Source organism: Miniopterus natalensis, chromosome 2, assembly GCF_054644295.1.
Source record: "Miniopterus natalensis isolate mMinNat1 chromosome 2, mMinNat1.hap1, whole genome shotgun sequence".
NCBI classification, from domain to species: domain Eukaryota; kingdom Metazoa; phylum Chordata; class Mammalia; order Chiroptera; family Miniopteridae; genus Miniopterus; species Miniopterus natalensis.
The window spans coordinates 33836390-33862847 of record NC_142082.1 but is presented as its reverse complement, the minus strand read 5'-3'; the positions used below and the strand labels follow the sequence as shown (position 1 = coordinate 33862847).

Sequence of the window (26458 nt, the reverse complement as noted above, 5' to 3'; positions counted from 1 at the left end):
CCTTGGTAAATATCCAGGTCTTCATTTGAAATCCCATTAAAGGTATATGTTAGAGAAAAACAAATTAGAAATAGACAAGCTAACACACACACACACACACACACACACACACACTTGAAAATAGCCTTCAAATATATTTCATATTAGAATAATTTGGGGTTTTCTGCTTTTACTCTACTTGCCCACCCCTCCAATCTTCTGTAAGGAAGATAAAAATCATAGATAATCTCCACAGTTTTCTATCCAAAATGTTCAACATTAAATAAAAATTGCCAAAATTACCAATAAAAATATAAAAAGGTTGAAGAGAAATTAAAACAGACTCTTAGGTGGTTCAAATATAGTTAACAGAAACAGACTTTACAATAGGTGTGATTAATATGTTTAAGAAAATAGAAAAAATGATGGAACTCTAACCAGAGAACTAAAATAATCAAATGGAACTTCTAAAATTGAAAAAAAAAAAAAAATTGAAAGAAAAATATCAATAGATGATATTTACTAGCAAAAAAAGAGAAAGGATTAAATAGTTGAAAAGTAACTCAACTGAAAATATCCAGACTAAAGCACAGGGCATAATAATGTAAAAAATCTAGAAAAGAAAGTAAGTACATGTGGGACATAATGGAAATAACTAACATAAATGTCATGCAAGTCCTAGAAAGACAGAAGTGAGAGAAGGGTGAAGTAATACTTTAATATAATATAAAAATCTGAAAGTGACATAAAGCCTGTATCCCAGATTCAGAACATGCTGCAATCCTCATGCAAGATAAATGCGAATAAAATGACAGCTAAGCACATCATGGTAAAATTGCTGAACTAAAAGGCAAGAGAAAAATCTTAAAAGCATCCAGACAAAAATGAGTGCCTATTCCTTTCAAATGAGAAATGGTGATTGTAGAATTTTCAGTAGGAAATAATGGAAGCCAGAAGACAATGAAATGACATCATTAAAATGATGAAAGAAAATAACTTCCAATCTAGAATTCTACACCCAGTAAAAATACCATTTGAAGATAAACAGAAAATAAATTTTTATGCAAACAAAACTAACAATTCATAACAAGTAGACTGCCCTAAAATAATAGTAATAAAGATAAGATGTTTAGGCAGAGGGAAAAATTGCATATAAAAACACAAAACATAAAGAGAAGTAAAGAGCAATTAAAAGGAAAATAAATAAATATTGAGTGTATTGAGCAATAACAATAATATATATGAGTGTTAAATATACATAGAAATAAAAGCATGACAATAAGGAACAAAATACTACACAGACTGAAAAAGTATACTAAAATTCTCATATAGTATTAGAAGTGGTAAGTATTCAAATTTATATTAGATTCTATTAAGTCAACACTAAGTGTGGTAATATCCAGGGTAATCATTAAAATATATTGTATTAGATTTATAAGCCTCAAGCTGATAATAGTGTAAAGTGGAGTAATAAAAAATATTCTTGACACATTAAAAGAATATAAGAAAACAAAAGGAACATAGAATAGTTTGGACAAATAGAAAACAAATGTTAAGAGATATAATTCAACTCAACTATATTAATAATTTCATTAAATGTAAATAGACTGTATATTTCAAATAAAAGTCAGAGAATGTCCTATGATGTTTAAAGTAAAAAGTAAAGCAAAATCAAATAAACCCATGCTTACAAGATGTCCACCTTAAATATAAGGATATAGAAAATTAAAATTATAAAAAATAATCACCAGACAAATAGTAAAACAAAACTAGTGTAGTGATACTAAGAGCAAACAAATAAACATTAAAGAAAAAAGCAAGGCATTATGTTAAAAGGGCATATGTACCAGTAAGATACAAAAATTTCATATTAACCTATGGCAAAAACTGACAGATCGAGAGATATGGAAAAATCCACAATTAATGGGAGATTTTTAACATAGCTATCTCGGTAACTGACAAAAGTAGAGACATGCAAATCAATTTCTAAAAGAGAAAATTTGAATTACACAATTATAGAACTTGATGTAATTAATATGCATAAAATGTTGCACCTGGCAACCGAAAAAAAATTGTCAATTCACATATTTCTTTGTTCTCTGATTACGGTGGATTTAACCTATGAATTTGCTGATTTATTTTTATAATAAGATAACTAGACAATCTCTAAATATTTGAAAATTAAACAAGTACCTTTGAATAATCATGGGTAAAAAAATAAATCAGTGGGGATTAGAAAATATTTTACTAAGTGAAAATTAATATATAGCACAGCACAAGTTATTCAGTGCAGCTAAATGTAAGTGCTTACAGGTACCATGCCTACAGATAAATTTATATTCTTAAATGTATGCTTAAATCCTTTAAAAGCTTGAACTTAATAAGCTTAAAGTTTATATTCCCAAGCAGTTTAAATACTTGCAAATTTAGTCTAAAGAAAACAGAAGGAAATAAACTTAAGAACAAATGTGGTTCTTTGAAAAAGATTAATAATACTTAATATATGTTAACAAAACTGTTCAAGAAAAAAAGAGAAAAGGCAAAATCAGCACTAGAAAAATGGAAGATGTCATTACAGATGTTATGAACTACTCCCAGAGTTAACATTAATGCATCTTCAAACATATTGTTAAGTAAAAGAAGCCAGGCACAAAAAACATATGCTGTATGATATAATTTATATAAAGTTTTGAAGCAGGCAAAACTGATATATTGTGTTAGAAGTCAAGATAGCGCCTACCTTTAGGGTTCATTGATTGGAAAAGCATTAACAGTGGGCTTTCTGGGGCACTGTTCTATTCTTGATTCAGGTGGCCTTCATACAAATGTTTTTATCTTGTGAAAATTCAAGTTGTATGTGACTTGTGCACATTTCACTGTGCATGTTATAGTTCAATAAAATATTTATCTTAAAATTGAGATAGCATTTTGGATTTTAAAAAATTGCTATATAATTTATGAAATAGTCTCAGACGACATACATAATCAACTTCAACTGACAGGTCATTTAATAAACCTTCTAAAGTGTTTCACTCTAGGAATTTTTTACAGCTTCAACTGTAGTCTTGCCTGAGAAATACTCAGAGGATTTTCTAATCCACAGAAAAACAAACCCTTCTCAAAAAATGAAAGGTAGGGATGGACAAAAGAAGAATTATATTTTTTCCTAAAAGTTGGAGAACATTTATTCTGTTCGGTTGTCTCCTGGATTTTATAGTCTTACAAATTTTATGAAGTAATAAAAATGAAGAAAGCCTTCCTGGGAAAAAAAACCAGAGCAGAATTGTTCATAATTAGATAGAGGCAAGGAAGAGAAAGGAGAGGTGGGAGAAGGTGCACTAGAGCCATATTCCCCATCATCTCCCTCCCTCTTCCAGAGGGCGCACTTCCAGCCCTGATTGGGAGGATTTCTCTCAACTTGCAACTTGTTCCTTGGTTGGGAGGAAAGCTCTCTGCACTTTTTTTCTTAATCACTATCAAGAAAACTTCATGGAATAAGGTAGTTGTATCATAAGAGATCAGCCCTCACACTAGAAATCCAAAAATACAGTTAATGCTGCTACTCCTCTGGTACAGACTAAATGACCCAGAAAAAAATACTAATATGCATGTTTCCATCCTTTCACATGAGAAAGAACCATAATGTTGTCTACTTGAAAGAGTTTTTATGAGGTTCAATGCACATAATAGTCAAATTTGATCAGCTAAGATATTTGTTGTCTTATATTTACTGGCAACAATGAGAATATCTCAGAATTATCAGTGTAGCAACTCCCTTCTATTATTCAAGGTCAACAGATGCTTAAAGAGGACAAGATACATACAGCCACTTGGCCAGGGCAATACATACAAGAGTGTACAAGGTCCCAACCTTTACAATTCTGCTTGTTGACTATAGCTTGTACCTTTTATGTCTCTTTCTGTCTCTGTCTCTCCCTGTCTCTGTCTCTCCCTGTCTCTGTCTCTCTCTCTCTTTCTCTCTCTTTTATTCTTTTGGTCTGTCTTCTTTTTAGCTTCCTGATGGTGTTTCAATTTCAGTTGATTTTTTTGGGGGGAGGGGAGTTCAGAGATATTTGAGTGAAAGTGGCTCATATATTTCTTAAGAGTAAAGAACTTAATAAACTAATGAACAGAATAGATTCAATGACATGGAAGCATAAATGAGATTGACAAATGTCAGAGGGATGGAGGAGGGCGGGTGGGGGGAGGGGGAGAGAGTAACCGAAGAATTTATATGCATATATGCACAACCCAAGGACATGGACAATGGTGGGGAGGGGAACTTGGGAGGGGTAAGGGATGGGGTGGAATGGGTCATTGGGGAGAAAAAGGGACATCTGTAATATTTTAAACAAAAATAAAATTAAAAAAAAAAAAGAGTAAACCCAATAGGCAAGCATCAGAAATTCTTCTTTGTGTGATATAGTTTCTTAACTGCAACTTGAAACCACATATTAGGATGTGCAGTATATGGACCACCCACATTTTTCCTCATGAAACAAGGTGTTTGCAGCCAATACAACCACCATTAAGCCAGAATGTTTAATCAAACCACTTGTGTCTAATGCACTCTTCAAATGGAATCACCTTGGATGCAAGCGCTAATAGCCACAGAATAACCATCTCCCTGAAGCATAAAGGAATCCTCTTGACTTATAATTATTTTCTTCACTAGGAAAATTACTAGTTACTGAGAGGTTTACCAAAGGTTGCTTCTCCTTTTCCAAACCCAGTCATGGTTTTTGAGAATCTAAATTTTCACTGGCTGAGCGCTAATCAGAAGCACACTAGTCAAGCCTACTTTCAAAACCAGCACTTTTGATACAAAACCAATAGCTTTATTCCTGTGTTTGATTAATTCAATTTTTTAAAATTGAGAACCTCACTTGTTTAGTGTTCCTCCCTCAGTTTCAAAAAAGAAAAAAGAAGCTTGCTGCCTCTATTGAACTGGTTAATACCCAATGGTATTATTTTCCTAGTCCTTCAAATGCTGCCAGTAGATTACTTTTCTCAGTTTTCTGTTTAATTTCCTTTTCTGTATAGCTCTCTTTAAATTCATCCTAGTTGCTATTTAGGAGTATGGTATGCCGTTCTTGAGGAAGGTGTTCAATACTGCTTAACAGAACTTAAAATTGAAGATTGAAATTCCTGTGGACACCTTGACATTCATCTATGTTGCAGATGGTTGTGTGTGTGTGTGTCTGTGTACTATTCATTTTAGTTACACCTTTTTTTCTAGGCTTGTCATTGTTTTCATACTCCCTCACTAAAGCTTTATCCCTTTCACATGGGTTTTAGTTTAGTACCTAATGTGACTGGGTCATATGCATCAGAGCTGTAATTTTTTAAAGAAAATTCTGTGCAGATGTCAACCTTAGAAAAATATGAAGTTTGTTAAAGTAAAAAAAAAAAGTGTCTAAAGGAATTGAGCTGAAGTACTGGAAGGGATTAAACGGACTTTTAGTAGAGTCCTGAGTAAGCTTCTTTTTTATTTTCTGTCTCAATATTCGCATCTGTGAATATAGGGGAAATGTAGCTTTTATCTGCATAAAGATGGAGTGGGATAATTACAGGGGTGGGAAGTTGGGAGGCTGAGAACACCAATTTTAAAAATATATATAAATTTGAAATTGAACATACTTGGTACTTTTTTATGCCTCATATTGCATCTGCAACATATAGCATGCTTCACATTAAGCTTTTTATTTATACACCCACTCACCATACTTTCTCACACACTCAGGAAAAGAGAGAGAGAGAGAGAGAAACCTTTAGTTGCTGTTATCTCAAAATTGAACAGACAGGGTTGTAATTATTTGATTATAATTCATAAGTAGTAGAATAAATAGAATAAATGAAATATACCAGGATAATTAGCCAACTATTTTCAGGCTATATTTAGTGACCAACCAACAGGAAGCATGGAACCAGAGTAAATCTAAAAGCACAGGCATTTAGGAAGCACTGGGAGATGGAATTCTGGAGCAGGGAGACAGACACTGAGAACAGACCATTGAGAGGGCAATTCTGCTCTGCAGATGAATGGTCTTTTAATTTAAATGTAATCTCTGAGGCAAAGGAATGTAGCTTTGTCTTGATTTGCCCAAGGCCTAGCCATGTGGGCTTCTAAACAAGTGAGCAAGAATTTAAAACTATAAAGTGTCTTCCAAATAATCTTATGCAACCTGCTCATTGCATAGAGGTCTCCACTTGCTGGCATAGAGGTCAGCCAGTAAGAGGCACAGTAAGGCCTAGTGTTTCTCATGTGTGAATGCACACTCTCACCCATTACCCCTGCACACCATGGAGGGTGGGTGTTGTTTGTGGAGTGTTGGGGTATATAATAATGATGGAAGTGTGTGAGGGAGGCAGTGCAGGTGAGATCTGGGCATTTCCTTTCATTCAAATTTTAAGAAAAAAGTCAATAGGACACCCTCAGAAGACAATGGACATTTGTAAGGGAAGAGATAAAAAATGGAACAGCTGTATGAAGCCGGCCAACTGTAAGGACATTTTGGTTAATGTGAAAAAGCTGTGATTGCAACAACAAAAAAAGATGTTGCAAAGTGCTGTTATTTCCTTTTTTAAAAAGTGAGCCAATAAGAATATTTATGTTATAAATGAATGTACCTAGGGAGACTGTGCTGAAATTATCTTTCTCTACTATTATCATGGGACAAAGGAAAAACCCACACAAGATATGAAAATTTTACCTTTGGGCTGATTTGTTGGTGTAGAAATTGCAAAAAGTGCTTAATATTGTACTATGAGTCTAGGTTTTACTTGACTATACAACAATAAGCTATCAAGAAAGTAAAAAGATAACAGTCATGGGAGCATTTGGATACCAGGGACATTTCTAGTGATAAAAATTGCAGTGGGTCAGCAACAGTCGGATGAAAAGAGGAAATGTTTGCTTATTATTGCCATATTCTCCAAACTTCAGCAATTTTTATTACTTTTATAATTTTCCAAAATGCAAAGGCCTTGGGGTGAAGAAAATGAAAATTCCACCAATAGAAAATACTCCAAGTCTTACTGGAAAACTTCAACATTGCCACACACTCCATCATGACTTCCTCCAAGAAGAAAGCCTAAAAGATTATGGAATGACCATGACTGGGCTCTGCCATTCCATACAGCATTGGACAGAAGTGGAAAAGTGGATGCATAGCTGGTGACATCACTTCTGTGTGAGGTGGTTCATATGTGCAACATTGCTGGTCACAGTGGCCGCTGAAGGCCCTTTTCTCTCCTATAGAGGCTGTAAGAATGAGCAGCACCCAGCCTTGTGGTTGACATTACAGCCCATCCCAGGGATGATCCCAGAAAGGCACTGGGATACGGTGCTGAATTTTATTATTATTTAGGGTCCACTGAGTTAATTTTAAAGATGTACACCCTGGCCCGGTTGGGCATGGCTCAGCGGTTGAGCGTCGACCTAGGATCCAGGCGATTGGGGTTCGATTCCCGGTCAGGGCACATGCCTGGGTTGTGGGCTCGATCAATGACTCTCTCATCTTTGATGTTTCTATCTCTCTCTCTCCCTCTCCTTTCCTCTCTCTCAAATCAATAAAGATATATTAAAAAAAAAAAAAAAAAAATGTACGCCCTATGTCAGTTAGACCTGCCATCAAACACTACTTCTGCAAGTGAAAATCATTTCCTTTCCTCTATGAAAATGAAAATAATACCACCCTTTTCCTGTGATTGGGATAAGTAAGAGATGTGGCAAACAATGCTTCCAGTCCTAGAATATGCAGTGAAGATGCTTGCTTACTTTCCCTAGACTTTCCTTCTATCTGTTGGGTATGAAGCCAAGACAAATGCTTCTGCATTGTATAGACCTGTTAAATTCCCTCCTCCCTCCATTCAAGTCTAGGCCCACTCCCAGAGGAGGGATACAGCAGATGTGTTGTCTTCTACACCAAGGTTGCCTCAGCATAAAATTCTCTTCCTGAAATCAGCAGTCATCTCATTTGATGGAATAGGGGTGAGGTAATTATTGAACCATCTATGCCACAGAAATGATTAAGGTGCTGGTGGCATTTACTTATGCAGAAAGATTAATACAGTTAAACAATCGTAAATTGTCCAAATGGTAAGGAGGCTAAGAAGCCATGAACAAATATTTAAAGGGCACAATGTAGCTAAGGCTAGGGAGGAATTATTTACAGTAATTTAAAGAGATAAAATAAGGCATGTGGTGGAATAAAAAGACATTAAGCAGCAAGATTTGGACTATTTTGAAGACCTTTCATAGACGAGAAAATTATTGGATTCTGAAGAAAACAAATAATTGGCCATCAAAAATTCAAGAGTTTCCTGAGTAAAAAGGCCATATTCATGGATTAGCCACTGAACCTTGTGGTTGCATATCACCCTGGAGAACCTAACCAGAAAAGATAACAGAGCTCTATCTATAAATTCATTCCTGAGCCCCAAAAGCTAGCACTTCACCATTTCACATTCTTCAGAAGCTCTGTTATTCTGGCAAGAGATTTAAAAAAATAAAAAATGAAAATGTGAAAAAGTTAACTTTGTCACCAGAGTTCATTATTAGGTACCTATATGTAATAGGCACCTGTATAAGAGGATATGTTAGAATTACTTAAAACCAAATATATCAGTGAAAACTTTCCACATACAGAAAATAAGCCACATTAAGTGGCCCTTCTTACATCTATGACTATTTCTATATAATGCTTGAATGTGAGTGATGTTTTTCATTAAGCAAATAAACCAAATATTTTAATTTGTCAATTATTATTGGCTAGGCTTATAATTAAAGTGTTTGAAAAATAGTGATTACTTATCACAAACCTATTACATTTGACTATAAAGACAATTAAAAGACTAACCTAATAAAGACCATTCAAATTCTTTTATTTTGTGGAGAAAAGTCACTAAGCCCCAATACAAACGTGAACAATAAAAAGAATATTCTTCCCAAGTAAAGAAACACCAGGCATTGCCTTTTAATGGCACCTGAGTACCAGCTGAGTACTAATAATGTTTGGCAGGGCATCGTGTCACATGATGGCAATAGTTAGCATTAACATATTCAGTTAGAAATCCAGATAGATCATAAATATGAAAAGATGATCACCTGAATGGTTTTAGTGGGGTAAACAACATGTTTAAAATTTTTTGAAGGAAACTGTATGCACATTGCAGTAAAAATTACAAATTAATTGTGAAAAGTTGAATTCTAAATGCTGTACAAGTAGGATAAGGGCTGATAATAAACCCTTGGATTTGACCGCTTCTAGATCATTGGTGACCTTGACAAGAGTGACTTATTGTTGGGGACAAAAACCTTATTTGAAAGGGTTCAAGGTAGAACATGAGGAGGGAAATTGGAGATTTCTTTTTCAAGAAGTTTTGCCAGTAAACAAGTGGTTTAATAGCTAGAAAGGAGTGGATCATCAAGAGGAGATTTCTTTCAAGATGGGATATATTACAGCATATTTGTATGTTCATTAGAATAACACAGTAGGATATAGAAGTTATATAATGCAGAAGAGAAAAGAAAATTATTGGATTGATGTCCCTGAGTAGAAGAAAGGACCTGTTTCTCAACCTGAGGAGCTCTTGACCTTAAACAGAGAACTAAGAGCTCATTCCTCAAGCTCAAGAGGAAAAAGAAGAAAAAGACAGATCTGCAGGTAAGCTTGTAAGAGCAGTTGTGGAGGACGGTAAAATTCATTTTTTATTATTTTTATTTTCTCAGAGAAACAGAAGGACATACTTGAGAACGGGTATGGGAGAGGAGGTATCAGAGGTTTGAAGAGGTTCGATGTGTCTAATCAACAGAAATATGTTGAACATCAACTTGCCTTGAAGTAACACCTTCCACTAATGACGAGTTCACAATGTCATGAAGAACTGAAAGTGTAAAGTAGTGGGGAGAATAGAGGATTTAAGGACAGATTTTTTTGAATTCTGGTTGTGTCACTTGCTAGGTTTAAGTCTTCTGGAAAAACATAAATGTTTTGAGCCTTGGTTTCCTTTGCTGTGAAATGGTAATGAATCTCAGCTAATTGAGGTGATTTTTAAAATGTGGCAATTAAGAAGTGGCTTTTGTTAAGAGCGGGGACCCTGGAGTCAGCCTGGCAACCCAGGTTTCAATCCCAGCCCCTCTTTCAAGTTCTATGGACTTGGACAATTCATTTAATCTTTATTTTGTTTGTTCTAGATTCCTCATTTATAAAATGGATGGATGGAGAATATTAGTGTATCATACATCAATGGTTAATTTACTTTCCTTGGGTGGGTAGTGCAGTGTGCCTACTACATGGGTTTGTGGTAAGGATAAAAGAACACTCAGTGGTGAGAGGCTGACACACAGTAGGTGTGATATAGGTTAGTTGTTAAATACATTGATATGTACTCAGTCAATTCTAGCCATTGCAATGTGCGCACTGATCTCAACTGTCACTCTATACCACTTCCACAGCTTCTGCGTGCAAATCCTGAGCAATAGAGGATTTCTTCTTCGCTCAACAAATGCTTGTGGATGTTAGTTGTATGCCAGGAAACACTGACTTTCAGTGAAGGGCTGTCTGCCATCATCATGCTATTTGAGTCTAATAAACCTGATATCAAAGAACTATAAAAGCATAGGGTGAAACACATATTACACACACACACACTCACACTCACAAAACTTTTCAGACAATATAGCTTTATGAAAAGTCTTTTCCCTGAATGACAAAGTAACTACAGTAAGATAGTTTTTTTTAAAAAGTGTCTAGATTCCTACTAACACTCCCTACTGCTATCCACTCACCCCCAGGAAACAGTAGATTGTGATATATTTATGTAACCTGAGTGTCTTAACATGAACATTGGAATAATTATAAATAAAATTACTAAATTAGCTGTTTTCTAGTCATGACAAGTGTGACTGACTTTAAATTGCATCAACCCCCCCCCCCCCCCCTTAAATGATCTCTTATGTGTTTGAATTTACCATTATATATTTTTTGGTGTTTTTTTGTTTTGTTTCATTTTCATTTTTGTTTTTAGCTCTTAAGTGCTAAAATGACAATACATGAAACATCATATACAATTGGTATTATCAAAACATAGTCATTTGGGGCTAAAGTTTCTCACCATTTGGAAAGAAATTAATATGAAGTATACCTGGAAAAAAAAATCTAGGTTTTCAGAACTAAATGGACAAATCAGACTGGAAAATACTTCATCTACATTTCCCTGTAAGTTTCTGCCAATATTTTTAAATTAAGTAAATAAAATTTAGAATACATCATTTCACATCGAAGAGAGGGAGATTCACATGTATTTGAAATTTTTTCTTATGGTAACATTATATAGAATAAAGTTATTAACAAAAAAATAGAATTTTGGGGCCAAACATAGTACTATATTAATAATTCTACTAATTTGAAATGTAAAGTGAAACCTGTAACTGATATTGGTAACAGGGAGAGTGGCTGGAGGGAGTTAGTGCTTCTAAACTCTTATATTAAGAAATGCCAAAGGATATCTTCACCAGCTAACAATACTCAATTCAATCTATGAATCTAACACAAACCAAAACAAATCATTTATTTAACCTTACTTACACTGTACCTAACCTACTATGCTCTCTTAAAGACACACTTTACTTGCCACACCACTTCTGTCACACCACCACTGTGGAATTAACCATTTTCAGAAGCCTATAGAAAATGTGGAATGTTGAAATCATAAAAATTAAGCCTCAGAAAAAATACATAAGCAAATAAGGACAACATCTTTAAAAATATTTAACATTATATTTACCAGTATTCTCATAAGGTCTCTCACTTAGAAGCCCTGCATTTAACAAAACACCTTTGTTAAAAAATTGGACATTTCAATTTAGAAGACTATAATTTTGCTTCTACCTTAATACTACTAACAAATAATAGAAGTCTGGTTATCAAAAAGTAAGCAACAGGTATTATCAAAAGATACATAAGAAGATTCCCACAAATTGGCCTTAGAAAACTAAGAAAATACATTTCCAAAAGAGAAGAAAGATGATTCTTTGGGAAAAAATATTCTCTTGTTTTATTTTTACTTTAACAGCCAAAATAAGCAGGTGGCCTTTGTATTTTCACATGGTAATGGCTCTGAGGCAGTAGCACAAAGAAAGGTGGTTTTTTGAAGACTCTTTGCTATTAATTATTCTTTGAGATGGTGAACAAGTCTTTCCTTATACAGTACGTTATAGGAAGGAAGACTAGTTTTCTTAGGAAAGCTGATATGTTTCCCTGGCACACAGGAGCAAAGCAGTTTTGTTTTTACTGGTGTTCATGCACTTATGTTTTTTATAGTACAGAATAACTTGAAAAAAAATTTAATGTAAGTAGCTCATTTTTTCATTCCTTACTTCTTATGACATCCTGTAACTTATTTTAGGTAAAATGTGTTAGTGAGAAACCTACACAGTTACTGATTAAACATATATGACACATGATACCATGGTTCCTATGACAGTAGCCAAAAAAAGTAGATTGCAAGAAGCAACTGCATTAGCTATGCGGGAGATTTTGAAAGGTTGTTATCCTACAAGGAATCTAGGTTCTTGTTTGGTTTAAAAACACAATAAAAGTGTAACCTTTTTAGGATAACATGCTCATTATACACCATTGCATGCAGTTTCCATTTGAGCTTTCATTTTTTGTTAAGATTCAAATAATAAAACATTTGCAAATTGTTTGTTGCCTTGTGCTTTCTTTTTTCCTTAGCTAAATTAGCAGACAGCTACATATCTATTATTATGAATTAATTAAGCCTTAAAATGAGGTTGGTTATATTCTTGCATTTTTTAGAATAACTCCCAAATATATAATCATTTCCTAACTCTTTAAAAATAGGATAAATTATATGTATATATTTTGGGAAAATAAAAACATATAAAAGTTTTAAAAGTATATTTCTAAAATGCCCTAGTTAGAGCACTATGGTCCAAAGATGTTTTTTAGCTTTAGACCTGTTTACCTTTCCTTTTTTTTTACTTCAATTCAAGGTCAATGATGAGTACCCAGAGCATGGCAGACACTCTATCAATATTTGAGAGTCTATCAAGTGCAGACAACACACACTTTGCTTCTGTTGAATATGTGTGCTGGATTAAACAGCGCTAGTGAGGTATAAAATGCCACAGGTATATTATTTTTACGTATCTTCAATGAGAAAATACTTCTCAGAGGAGGTGGAATTTCCTCCAAGCTCTCAGAAATATGGATAATTTCAACAGGTGAAGGTAGAAGACAGAGGATTCTATGCCCAGAATAAAGCACAGGCATTCGAAACCATGGGGTTAATTGGGGAACTCTGAGTGGTGGGTGCTTGGGGCCTGTGGAGACAGGGGAAGGACAGAGGGAGATGAATCTGGAAGAGTAGGATAGAGTCATGGTGCCCGCACAGCCACAAATGCCACCTGGCAAATTCCTGTCCTTTCTAAGGAGACAAAATGTTACAAATTGTACTCAGCTGGTACAAAAATCACTCTTCTATAGGGGTCAGAGGTGGTCAGAGTAGAGGATTGGGCTCCACCCAAAAAGGCATAAGTGATTTATATCATACTCTTTACATTAAATTAATTAATACTTAACGAAGCATTCAAAAGAAAAAAACACACCTCTACAATTAAAAAATGTACATTACCCTTCCGAAGCCCCCATAATATGAAGCTATTCTTTATTGTTTGTCAGTATGTCATATGTATTTGTATTTGCATGTCAAAATGTAAACTTCAGTCAAAATATAAACTTCAACCAAAATGGACTATGACATAAAATGAAAGTGTACGTAGTTTCCACACCTCCTTTGCTTCTCCTAACAAGCTGAGATTTTTCCCATGGCAGGGTCTTCACACACACACACACACACACACACACACACACACACACACACACACACACACCCTACTCTTCAAAGCTTTGCTTCCTTCTCGGAGGTCAGCCCTCAACCTGTAGGTCTCAGTGTGGCCCATCATAACTGCTTGATCTAATTAAGTCCCTCTCCCCATGGATCTCTGCCTCAGCCCTCTTCATGCTTTACAGGACTTAAAGTTTTGTAATTTATTCCTTTTCATATGCAATATCTTTCTACCCCATATTTGTAAGCTCCAGGATGGAAGGAACTTCATCTGTCTTATTTATGCTCTACATATAATACCTGAAGCAGAACCTGACCTATTCTAAAGATTCAATAACTATTTGTCAAATTAATGATTTTCAAATATGGAGGTATATAGTATTGTCATACCTAAAAGTTTTACCTTTAAATTTACAAAAGAGATTCTTAAAATTTCCTGGGGGTTATCCCCCCTCACACACAAATAATTATTGGAGGAAAAGGTAAATATGAATAAAAATATTTCCTAGAAGAGTATTTAATAAATCATTGAAATAATTATATATAGTTACATCTAATAAATTCATATAACTATATTAATATATAATTTACATACTCTAAAGTTTTAATATTTATTTTGCTTAAATTAATAATAATAAATTTCTCTCTTATACTCAAGATATATATCTATATTTTTTCTTCACTAAAGAATACATTTCTTTGTATATAAGAAATATAAGAAGGAGAAAAGAAGAGTTTCTGATCAAATTTCCTTCTAGCCTCTCTTCTTTTCCATTCTCTCATCAAAAATAAAGTCGCGAAAGTGGCCTGAAATATATTTTTCTTCCAGTCACTGAGGCATGCAGACCACTGCGAGCTCATGCATACCAAGAGAGCGGTCGGGGTTAAGTGATGAAACAGACTATGGGGGAGCTCAGATGTCCTTCTATATCTGGGGGGAAAGCTTAACCCCATCTTAAAACTGTAAAGTGTAAAGCAAATCCTCCTTCATCACCCAATACAACACAAGGCATTTACTGTACATATTTAAAAAATAATCCACTGGCTGTGTATTTAAAGAAAACACACAATAAGTTTTCATCATCATTCATAGTAAAATAATCTTGTCTAGAAGGGAATAGGTTTGTTTACTGCTAGTAGGTGGCAAATTTGCAGCTCTGCCTGGTGAGAACTGTGTTCTAAAAGATAATCTGGTGAAATAAGGGTAGAAGCAAACACTTTAAGCCATGATAATGTGCCCCTCCATGGATCAACAACACTTAAAACAGTCAAGTCGGTCTTCTAAGGCGAAGGTTGGCTGGATAAAGCTCTAGGCTAACGTGGAAAATTAAAATCCGTTTTTCTTAATAGCTTCTACACTGTTCTGAAAATATCACTGTCCCCAAATGCTTCATCAAAAATATTATACTTATGTGATTATTATATTCATATCATTTTATCTCCCTTAAAACAGCCACTCTGATTTTTTGCGGATGTTTTCCTCCTAAGCTTGATTCTAAAAGGAAGTAATCTCCTATTTCTAATCCTGACAATAAGCTATTGTTCTTCAAAAATATTTAGCTTTAGCCTTTTTTTTAAAAATGAGCATTAAAACTTTTGGTCATGAATCTGTAAGTGTGTGGAGCACTCACACAGATCCACATGTAGAGCATATGTTCTCTCTCCTGTCTTTGGAACAACAGGACATTTAAAACAAATACAGCTGGGAACTGAGGATACAATGTGCTGGGCAAACATATACTCCTATTAACGTAAATATATCCTTGGGTGTTTCCTGACAAGCCCACATAGTTATGAAAGGCAAGCAATCCCCATTTCCCCCACAGAACACCCCACATGCTGTCAGACCAGCCGCCCTTAGCAGCTGGACGTGGGGACAAGCAGACATGACCCGGCGCCGCTGGGCTCTGGCTCCTCAGTGAACTGCTCTTTCAGACCCTGACATTTTAAAGGTAGCAAAAGAAGGTCATGCTGGGCACTAGTTGTTTCTATATTATAAAGAAAAGGTATAGTAAAGCAGCTACTCTAGGCATCTGTATGTAGTAACTGCTTGGTTTGCCTCATGTAACTAGCGAGTCACATTTGAATTCAAATTGCTACATATTGGGGATGTGTACTTCGCCAAGCCCCCCATTAAGGCTCGTTTTTCCTTCCTCCGCTCCCCTTTCTGCGTCTGGAGATGCGACCCAGAGGCTTTGGAGCGCTCGGCGCTGCAGGCCCAGCAGCTTTCCTTAACGCCGGACCCAACTGGCCCTTAGCTCGCCCCCCCCCCCCCCCCATACCAGCCCCTGCTGAAGGCATGTGGGGATCGCCCGACGCCCCAAGGCCCCGGAGCCAAGCAGGCTTCCAGACGACCTGGGAGGCCAAGTGAGGCCAGACACAAAAGAAATTCCCGACACCGCGTCAGGCTGGCAGCAGCCCGGCGACCCCGCGGGGTTGCGAGCTCTGCCCCGCCGCCTGGGGTCAGACCCTGTCCCCGCGAAGCCAGGACCCGCCGGGAGAAAGGGCCCGGAGCGCAGCTCGCCCGCGGCTCAAGCGCCAGGAGGCGGCCGCCAACTTGCGGGCTCCTGGCGGGGCTGAGTTTTCAGGGGCTACAGGTTGCCTGAGAGCAGGTTCCCAAGCTCCCGCGGTCCGGAGGCGCTCAGCGCTGTCCTAGGGGAGACTCCTGGGGGGGGGGGGGGGGGGGGGGGAGACTGAAGGAGCAAAGGGGAAGCCCCGAGAGGTCCCTGCAGGCGGGGAGGTGGGGAGATCCGAAGGTGCACCACCCAACAGTGACCCGCACAGACCTTGGCGCCGCAACCTGCGCTTCTTGAGACCGAAGATGCGTACTTTGGAGAAGATATCCACCAGGTTGCCGTTGCAGAGCCCGCGGTTCTTGCTGGGGCTGCTCCGCCTCCTGCTGGCAGACGGCCGGTCCCAGTGCTGCTCGCGCGCCTGCCGCTTCTGGCGGATCAAGCCGCTGGCGATGGCCGCGGCCATGGTGCCTCGGAAACGGTCCCGGGGAGGTCGAGGACAGGGGGAAGGGGGCGCGGGAGAGGGAGGAGGCGGCGCGGACCGCGGCTCGCCCTGGGGAGGCGGAGGCGGGAAGCCACGGGGGCTGGGGAGGGCGGCAGGGGCGCTCAGTCCCCGCTGGGACCCATGTCCTCTCCGCGGATCGCGGGGCCAGGTGCGCAGATGCGCCCTGGGCGCGGTGGAGCGAGCCCGGGGAGCCTGAGCTGAGGCCGCGTCCGCAGGTTTCTGTCCGCGTCGGCGCCGGGAGTGGGTTTGGGGCTGCGGGCGCCGCCGGTCACCACGCGATGCCGGAGCCCTCTCGGGGGCTGCCCCCGCCACTCGCGGGGCTTTTTTGCCCTGCCCGCCTTCTCGGCGGGCGGTGGGACTCCGCGCCTTCTTCCAGGGCACCGGATGGAGGACCGGTCCCGGCCGGGACCCGGCGTCCCTCTGGCCGGCGCGCTTCGGGCAGGGCTCAGCCCCTGGCTGGGGCCGCCCGGCGCCCGGTGCCGCCGCCGCCGCGCGCTCTGGGGCTCCGCCGGTGACTGTGGAGTGCTTTGGAAATCAGCATCTGGAGAGAGCAATCTTCTCCTTGGAGATCTCTAATCAAAGCGCTTCGTTTCCATCCCACTACACTCCCCTCACGTTCCCCTCCTCTCTTCAGAAAGAAAAAGAAAAAAGTATGTATATATAATAATATTTTAAAATATTATTAATAATAACAAAGACAGCTGAAATGGATTGCAAGAGGTGGGGTGCTAAGAGGTTGAGCCAAAGCAGATGGAACTGAAGGGATATCGCCGCGCTTTTTCTTAGATGAAACTCGTAGGCTTCCGAGGCATCCGCGGCCTAGCTGGGGCTTCTGGATCTGCACGCGTGTCCGGGCTCACGGAAACTCCACGCCGCGGTTGAAGGGTGCGGTGATTGCCGCCCTCCCCAATAATCCCTTTGGCACCAAAGCCACCCCACCCTGGGAAGGAGGAGGGAGGAGGGAGGCTGGGAGGGAGGGGAGCGTGTCCTGAGGAGGGAGGCGCCTCCAGCCCTTACCTAGTCCGCCCAAACTTGCCGGACTCTGCCTTCTGCTGCCAGGGAGGGTAGGCTGGTCATTTTGAAAAGGCACCACGGAGCAAAAAGGAGGGAGGAGGGGAAGGTGAGAAGATGTGGCAAAGTGACTTGGGAAGAGCCCTTCCCAGATTAGCTCTCTGGCACTAGGAGGAGGAGATAGAGCGCTGTAGCTGCCACAACACAGCAGCTGGATGGAATAAACACCCACTGGAAATTGAAGTCACAGCAGAAATATTAAAGGTGGGGGAGAGCGTCACACTATTCCAATGACAACGAAAAGCAGCCAGACTGAGGGGCAGTCCAAGCTGAGCTCCCGACTCTGGAGACCCTGGGTAGAGAAGCTCTGGCACAGGGCAGAGCCATATGAACTGTGCTGGAAATTCACATACAGCAGGGCTGCTTCCCCTTGATTTCCCCTCTTTGATTTCCTGTTTGTGTCCCCAACAGTGTTCTGTCTTGGACAACTGAAAATATGAAGGTCCTAGAGGAAGGGATCAAGTGGAGGGCACCCTAGGAAAGGAGGCTGGGGGAAAAAATGAAAACACTTCACGCTTGGATGATACAGATCCGTGGTTTCTAGGATACACTCGAGTGATAGGCTGAGCGGAGCTTTTGCTAGTGTGGCTTCATACCTTTTCCTCTCCCCTTTTAGATGCTTTGCTTACCATTACAGGATGGTAAAGAAAAAGAAAAAAGCCCAGACAAGACTTCTCACACCCAGAGTGAAGAATGGGGGAAAGAAGACCCTTTTGGTAATCAGAGCCTCATAACAATCACTTCTCTGGTAACTGCTTTAGGGTGGAGAGAAGAGGCACACTCTAAAAGCAGCCCTGGGAGCAGTTCTCAACCAACACACACTTTCTCTTTGTTTCAGGAAAAAGCAGTAAAGTGCTACAAAGACAGGCAACCAGGCCAATGGGAGAAGTTCAGCCAAGGGCTGATTGCAGAGAGGCTAGACACCTTCTGCTCAGAGAACTTTTCCACAGTCTCTTTGTGTAAGCAGTTGCTGCTCAGCAGTAATGCTCTATTCACTCCATATCTGCTAACAAGTCTCCTTTGGGGGACAGAGTTCAATGTAAAGGGAGTACATGTAGATTTGGATCCAAAGCAGTTAGGACAATATATATCACATTTAACATTAAAGAACATACTCTCGTTAGCTTATTTCCCCTACCTTGTTATATCTACAAAACAACTACAATTTTAAAAGGAGTAGGGTCCTAGCCAGTGTGACTGAGTGGACAGAGGGTGGGCTTGTGCACCAGAGGGTCCCGGGTTTGATTCCAGGTCAAGGGCACATAGATGGGTTGCAGGTTCAATCCCTAGTCCTGGTCAGGGCATGTGCCGGAGGGAACCAATTGATGTGTCTCTTTCACATGGATGTCTCTCTCTCCCTCTCTCTCACTGCCCTCTCCCTCCCTCCCATCCACTCTTTCTAAAAATCAATGGAAAAAATATCCTCGGATGTGGATTAACAAACAAAAACAGCAACAAAAGGAATAAATAGGAGTAATTTTGCCAGAAATCTACAATCCCTAATCACCCATGAGATAATAAAAGTGAAGAAAAGGGGTGTGTTCACTATTTTGGTCTATCTCTATCACTTTATTTTCTGTTTGACATATCGTTGTTCTTCCATTTTTACTAAGTGTGTATTAATGTTGTGTTGCCATGCCCCTCTTTAAAAAGGAAAGGCCACCTGCAGAGATGGATACATCTAATAAAAGACTATTAAAGTAAGTCTTTTTAAAAATTCACTAAAAGAAGCCCCAATGAACATAAAGATTAGCTACTCCTGCCTTCCAAAATTGAAGACAGGCCATTTGGACATTTCAGATATTATAGCTTGCATAGCCAAATGACTTTACAGTTAAAGCAAACATATTTATCTAAAGCTACCAGTGAGTTTTTCAAAGGAGCAAAATGGTAAGTATATTGGCCTGTTAAATATAGTAGGACTCCCTCAATCGACATATCCCAGTCTGCTTTGCAAGGTCTTTCCTTTTTGTCTTTATGTGTCTATTATATTAATTTGAACAGAGTGAGGTTAAGCTTCGTATTATTATAGCTGCTTTAATTATTTTCTTTCTAGGCATTTTCCCCCAATTCCTTGGCTCGGATAACTGGGGAGGGAGGTGGGTCCCCCGGCTCCTTTGTTGCTCGGCTGCCTACAGACAGGCTGCGGTTCAGCACCGCGGACAGGGACCTGCCCCGCCGCGGGCGGAGCCGAAGCAAGTTCCCCGGTGGGAGCGCGGTCTGGGAGCCTCTGACAGCGTCCTCCCTGAAAAGCCCTTTCTACCTTTTTCTTTCTTTCTTTCTTTTTCCAGGTGGAAAGGAAATTAATCCTCACAGCTTCCATTGCCACTAATAACACATACCTTGGAGCACAAAGCCTTTCAGCTTTTTGATAACCGAGAAACACTCTCTTTCCTGATGCCTTCCGACCCCTGCTCAGCGCCTGAAACAGCGGACGCCTCGGTCTCAGGGCTTCTATTCAGACTGAATTTCACAAGCCTTGCGCAGTCGTTTCTATTTTATGTGGTTTCCTGTTTTTAAGGGAGCTTGGGGCGGGGGCAGCATTGGGATAATCAAGGTCTTTTAGTTTAATCCCTGGGTTTCCCTTTTACCTCCCCCAAAACGCTGTTTAGTTGTTTACAGACAGAGGTAAGGGAAAGAAACGCAAGAGAGCCATCTGCTGTCTTAAACTGTGATAAAAGCCTGTGCAAAACTAGAGCGAAAAGCCGTTCAGGGCGGGTGCACACAAATCCACACTTTACTGTGACTTAGAAAATAATTTCTCACTCATGAGAAGCTCCTTGCAGTTGTTAATTTCACCTTCGACTTTATAAAAAACAACAGAAATGAAGTACTGCTCAGGTAGAGTGGCTGCTGACCAACCTGTTAAGAGTCTGAACTCTGATTTCAGACAGTCTTGGCTCATGTCTTGATTCTGCTACTTCCTGGCTACATAATAAAACTAAAGCAAGTTGCTTTATTCTCTCGCAGCTTTAATGTCCTCATCTTAAAATTGAAATCCTAATAGAATCTTTCCAACTCTTGTGATAATAAAATTTAATAAATGAATGTAGAGATCCTAGTACAGTGTCTGGCACATCCTAAGTGCTCAAAAAAAATGACAGCTATTATTTTCATTATCATCCAGATCACTAATTTTTATCTTGTAAATTCTTTTCCAATTTTCATGCTTTTTCAATAAAAATATATGTATCCTCATATATATTTTCTCACCTCCTAAATGGGTGCATGGTAAGATTTAAAACAATCAGAAATACAAAAATTATTTTAAGATTTGGTGAAAGAAGTCCAAGTTCAAACCTTAGTTTATGATTGACTAAATTTGTGAACTCAGTTCTGTAAGTCTATTTCCCTACTCACTGAATATAGATGATAAAAATATTTTCCTTCCTTACAGAGATTAACATGGGCACCTATGAGAAAACAGGTCTCAACTGTAAGGTACCACAAAAGCATTAGTTCGTTGGAAGCTGATTATTTGACTACTGCTTTATGCTTTCAGGCCTCCTAAGGGTGTCATATTCCTGTTGGCCCCTCTACTTGGCTATGTTATTCCCTCTGCCTGGACATTTTTTTTGCCCCTTGTCCATGCTCCTCTTGGTAATATAAAATGGGCAAAGCCACAATTGGAGTAAGGTAAACATAGCCTTGCCTGGTTGTCTTTGAGCAATTCATTTAAACCTAAGTCTCAATTTCCTCTTCTGTAAAACTGTCATAATAATTTAATAAGGCTATTATGAGAATTAAATGAGAACATGTATGTAAAACAATTAAAGCAGTGCCTGCCACAAAGTGCTAATTCAATAGATGGCAGCTACAGTGATCACTTAACTCCTCATCACTCAGGTCTTCACTTTCTCAATGACCAAGTCCTTTACTGACATCTCTGTGAAGATGTCTAGTGAGCGTCTCATGCTTAACACAGCCAAGACTGAATTCTCCTTCTCGCTCAGACCCGGTCCTCTTCAATCTTCCCCACCTCTGGAATGACAACTCCATTCTTCCTGTTCCTCAAGCCCAAAACTTTGACAATGTACTAATCTCTTTTCTTTCTTTAATGTCCCATCTGTAATTCCTCAGCAAAATCTATTCACTCTATCTTCAAAATATATTTAAAATATGATTATTTCTGCCCAACCGGGCGTGGCTCAGCGGTTGAGCATCGAGCTAGGATCCAGGAGATTGTGGTTGGATTCCTGGTCAGGGCACATGCCCAGGTTGCTGGCTCGATCCCCAGTGGGGGGCGTGCAGGAGGCAGCCGATCAATGATGACTCTCTCATCATTGATGTTTCTATCTCTCTCCCTCTCCCTTCCTCTCTCTGAAATCAATAAAGATATATTTTAAAAACATACATGATTTCTCACTATCTCCACTGCTACCTACTACCACCATCATGTGGACTATCATGATAGCTACCTGACTGGTCTCTTGGGATCCAACCTTGCTTTTCTTTGATATGCCGTCAATACTGTGGCTAATGTGTTGAAGGTATAAGTCAGATTATATCACACCACTGCTCAAAACCCTACACCTCAGTAGAAACCGAAGACCTCGCAGTGCCTACAATGCCCAGTATAATTCGCAGTTCACACGTGCCTGCATTTGGTATCTGATATCTCTGCGTCTTTCTCTTAATCTACCAGTTGCTGTTCCTCAAACCAGCTGGCATGCTCCTATAGCAGTAAGTTTATACTTGATCTTCCATCAGACTCCCTCCCCTCCTTCAGTATTTTGCTTACATATTATCTTCTCAGTTGAGACCTTCTTTAACAAATCTATTTAAAATTGCAGCCTCCACACACAGTCAATCCCTTCTTCCTTCCCTGCTTTCAGGTTCTACTTAGCACTTCCAACTTTTTAAAATTCTGTACATTTCCCTTACTTATTTGGACTATCTTCCTCTCTTAAAATATAAACCCACGAGGGAACATATTTTGTCTCATTTGTCTACCGCCGCATACCCAGTGCTTAACACAGTGCCAGGCTGAGTAGGTGCTCAATAAATATTTGTTTTTTGAAAGCATTACTAAGTTGGATACATAGATATACAGACAGTTAATACCAAATAAAAGGAACAGAAAATCCTGCTTAGCCGAGTCTTTCAAGGATGAATTACCTTGTGGTGCTCAAACTCTTTAAACACCAAGACATCTAAAATTCTGCATGGGTTACACACAATCTCAACCCCACAAATAGGATAGACAGAGAGTACTTTAGCCTTTGCTTGATGACTTAGGCTTAACCGAACCTGACATGCAGTTTGAGTTCTGAATTCCAACAGTGATGCTCTAGGGCAGAGGTTTTCAACCTTTTTCATCTCACGGCACACATAAACTAATTACTAAAATCCTGTGGCTCACCAAAAAATATATTTTTTTGCCGATTTGACAAAAAAAAAGGTATAATTTTGATTCATTTACAACAAATGGCTACTATTGTGTTGGCTGTTGTCTTATTATTATTATTATTATTATTATTATTATTATTATTTGACAATCTAAGGGAAAAGAAGTCAGTGCCCTGACTAAATAGTCAGGTATTGCATATTTTAAAAATTATTCTGGCACATGGGTTGAAAAATCACTGCCCTAAGAGCTTACTAAAAGATATGAGACTGATTTCACCCCGACTGGACAAGGCAACCCTACTGATCTTTGTGACTCAGCTCCCTACACCCTCTTTTCTCCCTTGCTTTCAGGCTGCCAATTGACAACATGCCCCTCTTCAAATTTGTTACATTGAATCCATCGTAAATTAGAAGCTATATAAACGTATTCATTAGAATGATCTATAAATATAAAAGTCAATGAAGTCTAAGGGAAGAGCACATATAAACAAATACAGCCTTATTGATATTGATTTAATTATTAAAGAAGCCTTTCCCCCATTGCCTATGAGTTTCTGTTATGCTCTAGTGGATTTGGTAGCGCAGATCTCTTTAGTTCCAAATAGCTAAGTTTCTTCATGGCTCACCAGAGGCTAGGACATAATTGTGTGTTTATTCAGCTTCAAGTAAGCAAAAAGCCCAAGGAACATATTTTGTGACATTGATGTTTATATTAAATGCTATCACTTATTATTTTTCACAAAGTAACAATCTGCCTCTTTTCTTCTATTTCTGCCATTGCCACAGCCATTATTTAACCTTAACCAAATTCATTAACTCTAAGATATTATTTAATATGCATCAATATTTTAGGTAAGATAAGAAACAAAAAAAAACCCACTTTATTAAATTATGTCATACCATAGGTATAAGATGTATACCGATTTCAGAGATGTTTATACATAACATTTATTTGCATCTTAGAATTAATGGAATATGGTATAATGGGGTTTTATAAGCCTATAAATGTGAGCTAAACCCTTATTAACTTTATTTTACTCTATTTCACTTAGACATCACACATCTTTTGGTTAAAAAACATTTCAAGTGCCTTAGAGCATCTGAATTCTGAAACATCTTTAGTATTGTTGTCGCTCTATTGTTTTAATCCCTTTATCTCCAAGTGGCTCTCAATTAGAGAGATACATAGGGTGGAAACAAATATTCCCCAGATGTTTCCTATGTATTTATTTGGTCATCTCCATACAGTGAGTGAGTCAGTCCACTTTGTCACATGGTCTCCTTTGTAAATCACTTTTGAACATTTTAAACATCTCCTAAATTAATGATAAAACATGAGAGTCCAACATTTTTTCACACAAAAAAAATTACTACAGACTAATTTGGTAGGAGCTGGGGTAGGGTTTTTAGGCTACATTGGCATTTGTGTGTTTGTTTTTTTAAAAATATGTTTTTATTGATTTTATTTTAGAGAGGAAGGGAGAGAGGAAGAGAGAGAAACATCCATGAGAAAGAAACATCAACATGGATTGGCTGCTTCCTGCACACCCCCTGCTGCAGATTAAGCCCCCAACCTGGACATGTGCCCTGCCTGGGAATCAAACTGGCAGCCTCTTGGTGCATGGGTTGAAGCTCAACCACTGGGCAACACCGGCTTTTATCCTTTGTCCTAGATAAATGGGTTCTATTTGAATGTGGATGAGATAATCTGGGAATGTAGGCAATACTGAGGTTCCATTTCATGTTTCACTCATTTGAGAGAGTATCAAAAATAAATGTTAAGCTGTACTTGGGACAAAATTTCAGCTAGTCAATTAAGATTGAATGCCTCTCTGCTTATTATAGTTCAAATTCACAATAATATTTTATAACTTTCTGTGATAGTATTATTGATATTTAGACTCAAAGGGTAATCTAAATAAACATTAAAGTATTTTAAATTAGACTTTTAAGAACTGATTGCATTAATGTTATAACAGTCTTCTTAATTAATATTAATGAATATATTTATTTCTAGTAGACAGCATATTTTAATCTTTTTTTTAAAAAAACCTGGAAGGAATTTTATTGTTGCTTAATATTGAATCAATAACAAAAAAGTGGAAATTATTGGTACCAAAAACTTGTGAACAGTCTCCCCTATAGAAGCAGCACCAGATTGATAATAGCAGATGGCTTAGCTTTACAAATCTAGTTTATTTTCTTAATCTAACTAATGTGTTGGAAAAATATTCTCAGTGGCTCCCAGCCTTCTATATTAAAATGAGCCCAAAATGTGCATAACATCCATTCCAGAGCTGTGAATATTGACTTATATTTCCTTACTCTATGTAAGTAGTGGGAGATGATAACATCAATTTTAATGATATATCAATGAATTGGTGGTTTAAAAAGACTACTGAAAATCTCAAAAAAAAAACACACCCAATTTTACTCAATCTCCCCCCCAAAAATTTGAGAAGTAAATGTTCATTTATAATTTTTATGCAAAGAATTTTATCACTATTTAACATTGTGACCAATTTCTATTCAATGATTACCAGAATAACCACTTTCATAACAATTAACTGTTCTAGATTTATTATGTTCTTTGTATTTAGTATATATGGGTTAAACATGTATACAAACATATGCATCTACACACATACGCACACACATATGCGCACACACACTCACATACACACAGGCATGCACAAAACACTTAATTCCTGAATCTAGCAAAGATAATTGTGAAACATTAGTGATTTCCAAAGAAAAATTACTTGCAATTCAAGTCTCTTAGAAAGGCTCCCAATTCAAGGCTCTTAGAAAACTATTTTCATCACCCCCTAAGAGTATAGGTTCCTGGCAGTCAGGGAAATAATTTAAGGATCTAATTTTTCAGCTCTTATGTACAACATAGGGAGTAGGCTCATGAATGTGTTATCAATTTATAATAACATCTCTTAATTAAAATGTATGACCTGGAAGTCCGTGAGGAACTACTATATTCTACACACCTCCGAAAACTCTTTACAACTCAGAGAGCACCACCATCTAAACTCTGGGACCAACCTTTGTCTTAGTGTTCAGAGTTTAGGAAGTCTAGCTAAAAACCTTAAACCTCAGAGTTCTGGAAAAGTTTCTATTAATTTGGTTTTGATCTTGTAATTTACTTCTAAAAGAT

The 26458-nt window shown here is 38.4% G+C and overlaps 1 protein-coding gene across 2 annotated transcripts in view; it reads right to left on the bottom strand.

The window, feature by feature from the left end:
- Positions 1-26458, bottom strand: part of FGF14 (fibroblast growth factor 14) — a 531297-nt gene that overhangs the window by 132290 nt on the left and 372549 nt on the right. The window contains exon 1 of one of the 2 annotated variants that reach the window (XM_016203849.2): positions 16641-16833. The exons of the other annotated variant lie outside the window; for it this stretch is intronic. Within the exon in view, the coding sequence (XP_016059335.1) occupies positions 16641-16833 (193 nt within the window). Of the gene's footprint in view, positions 1-16640; positions 16834-26458 lie in introns of those variants that run through there. 2 annotated transcript variants of the gene reach the window in all.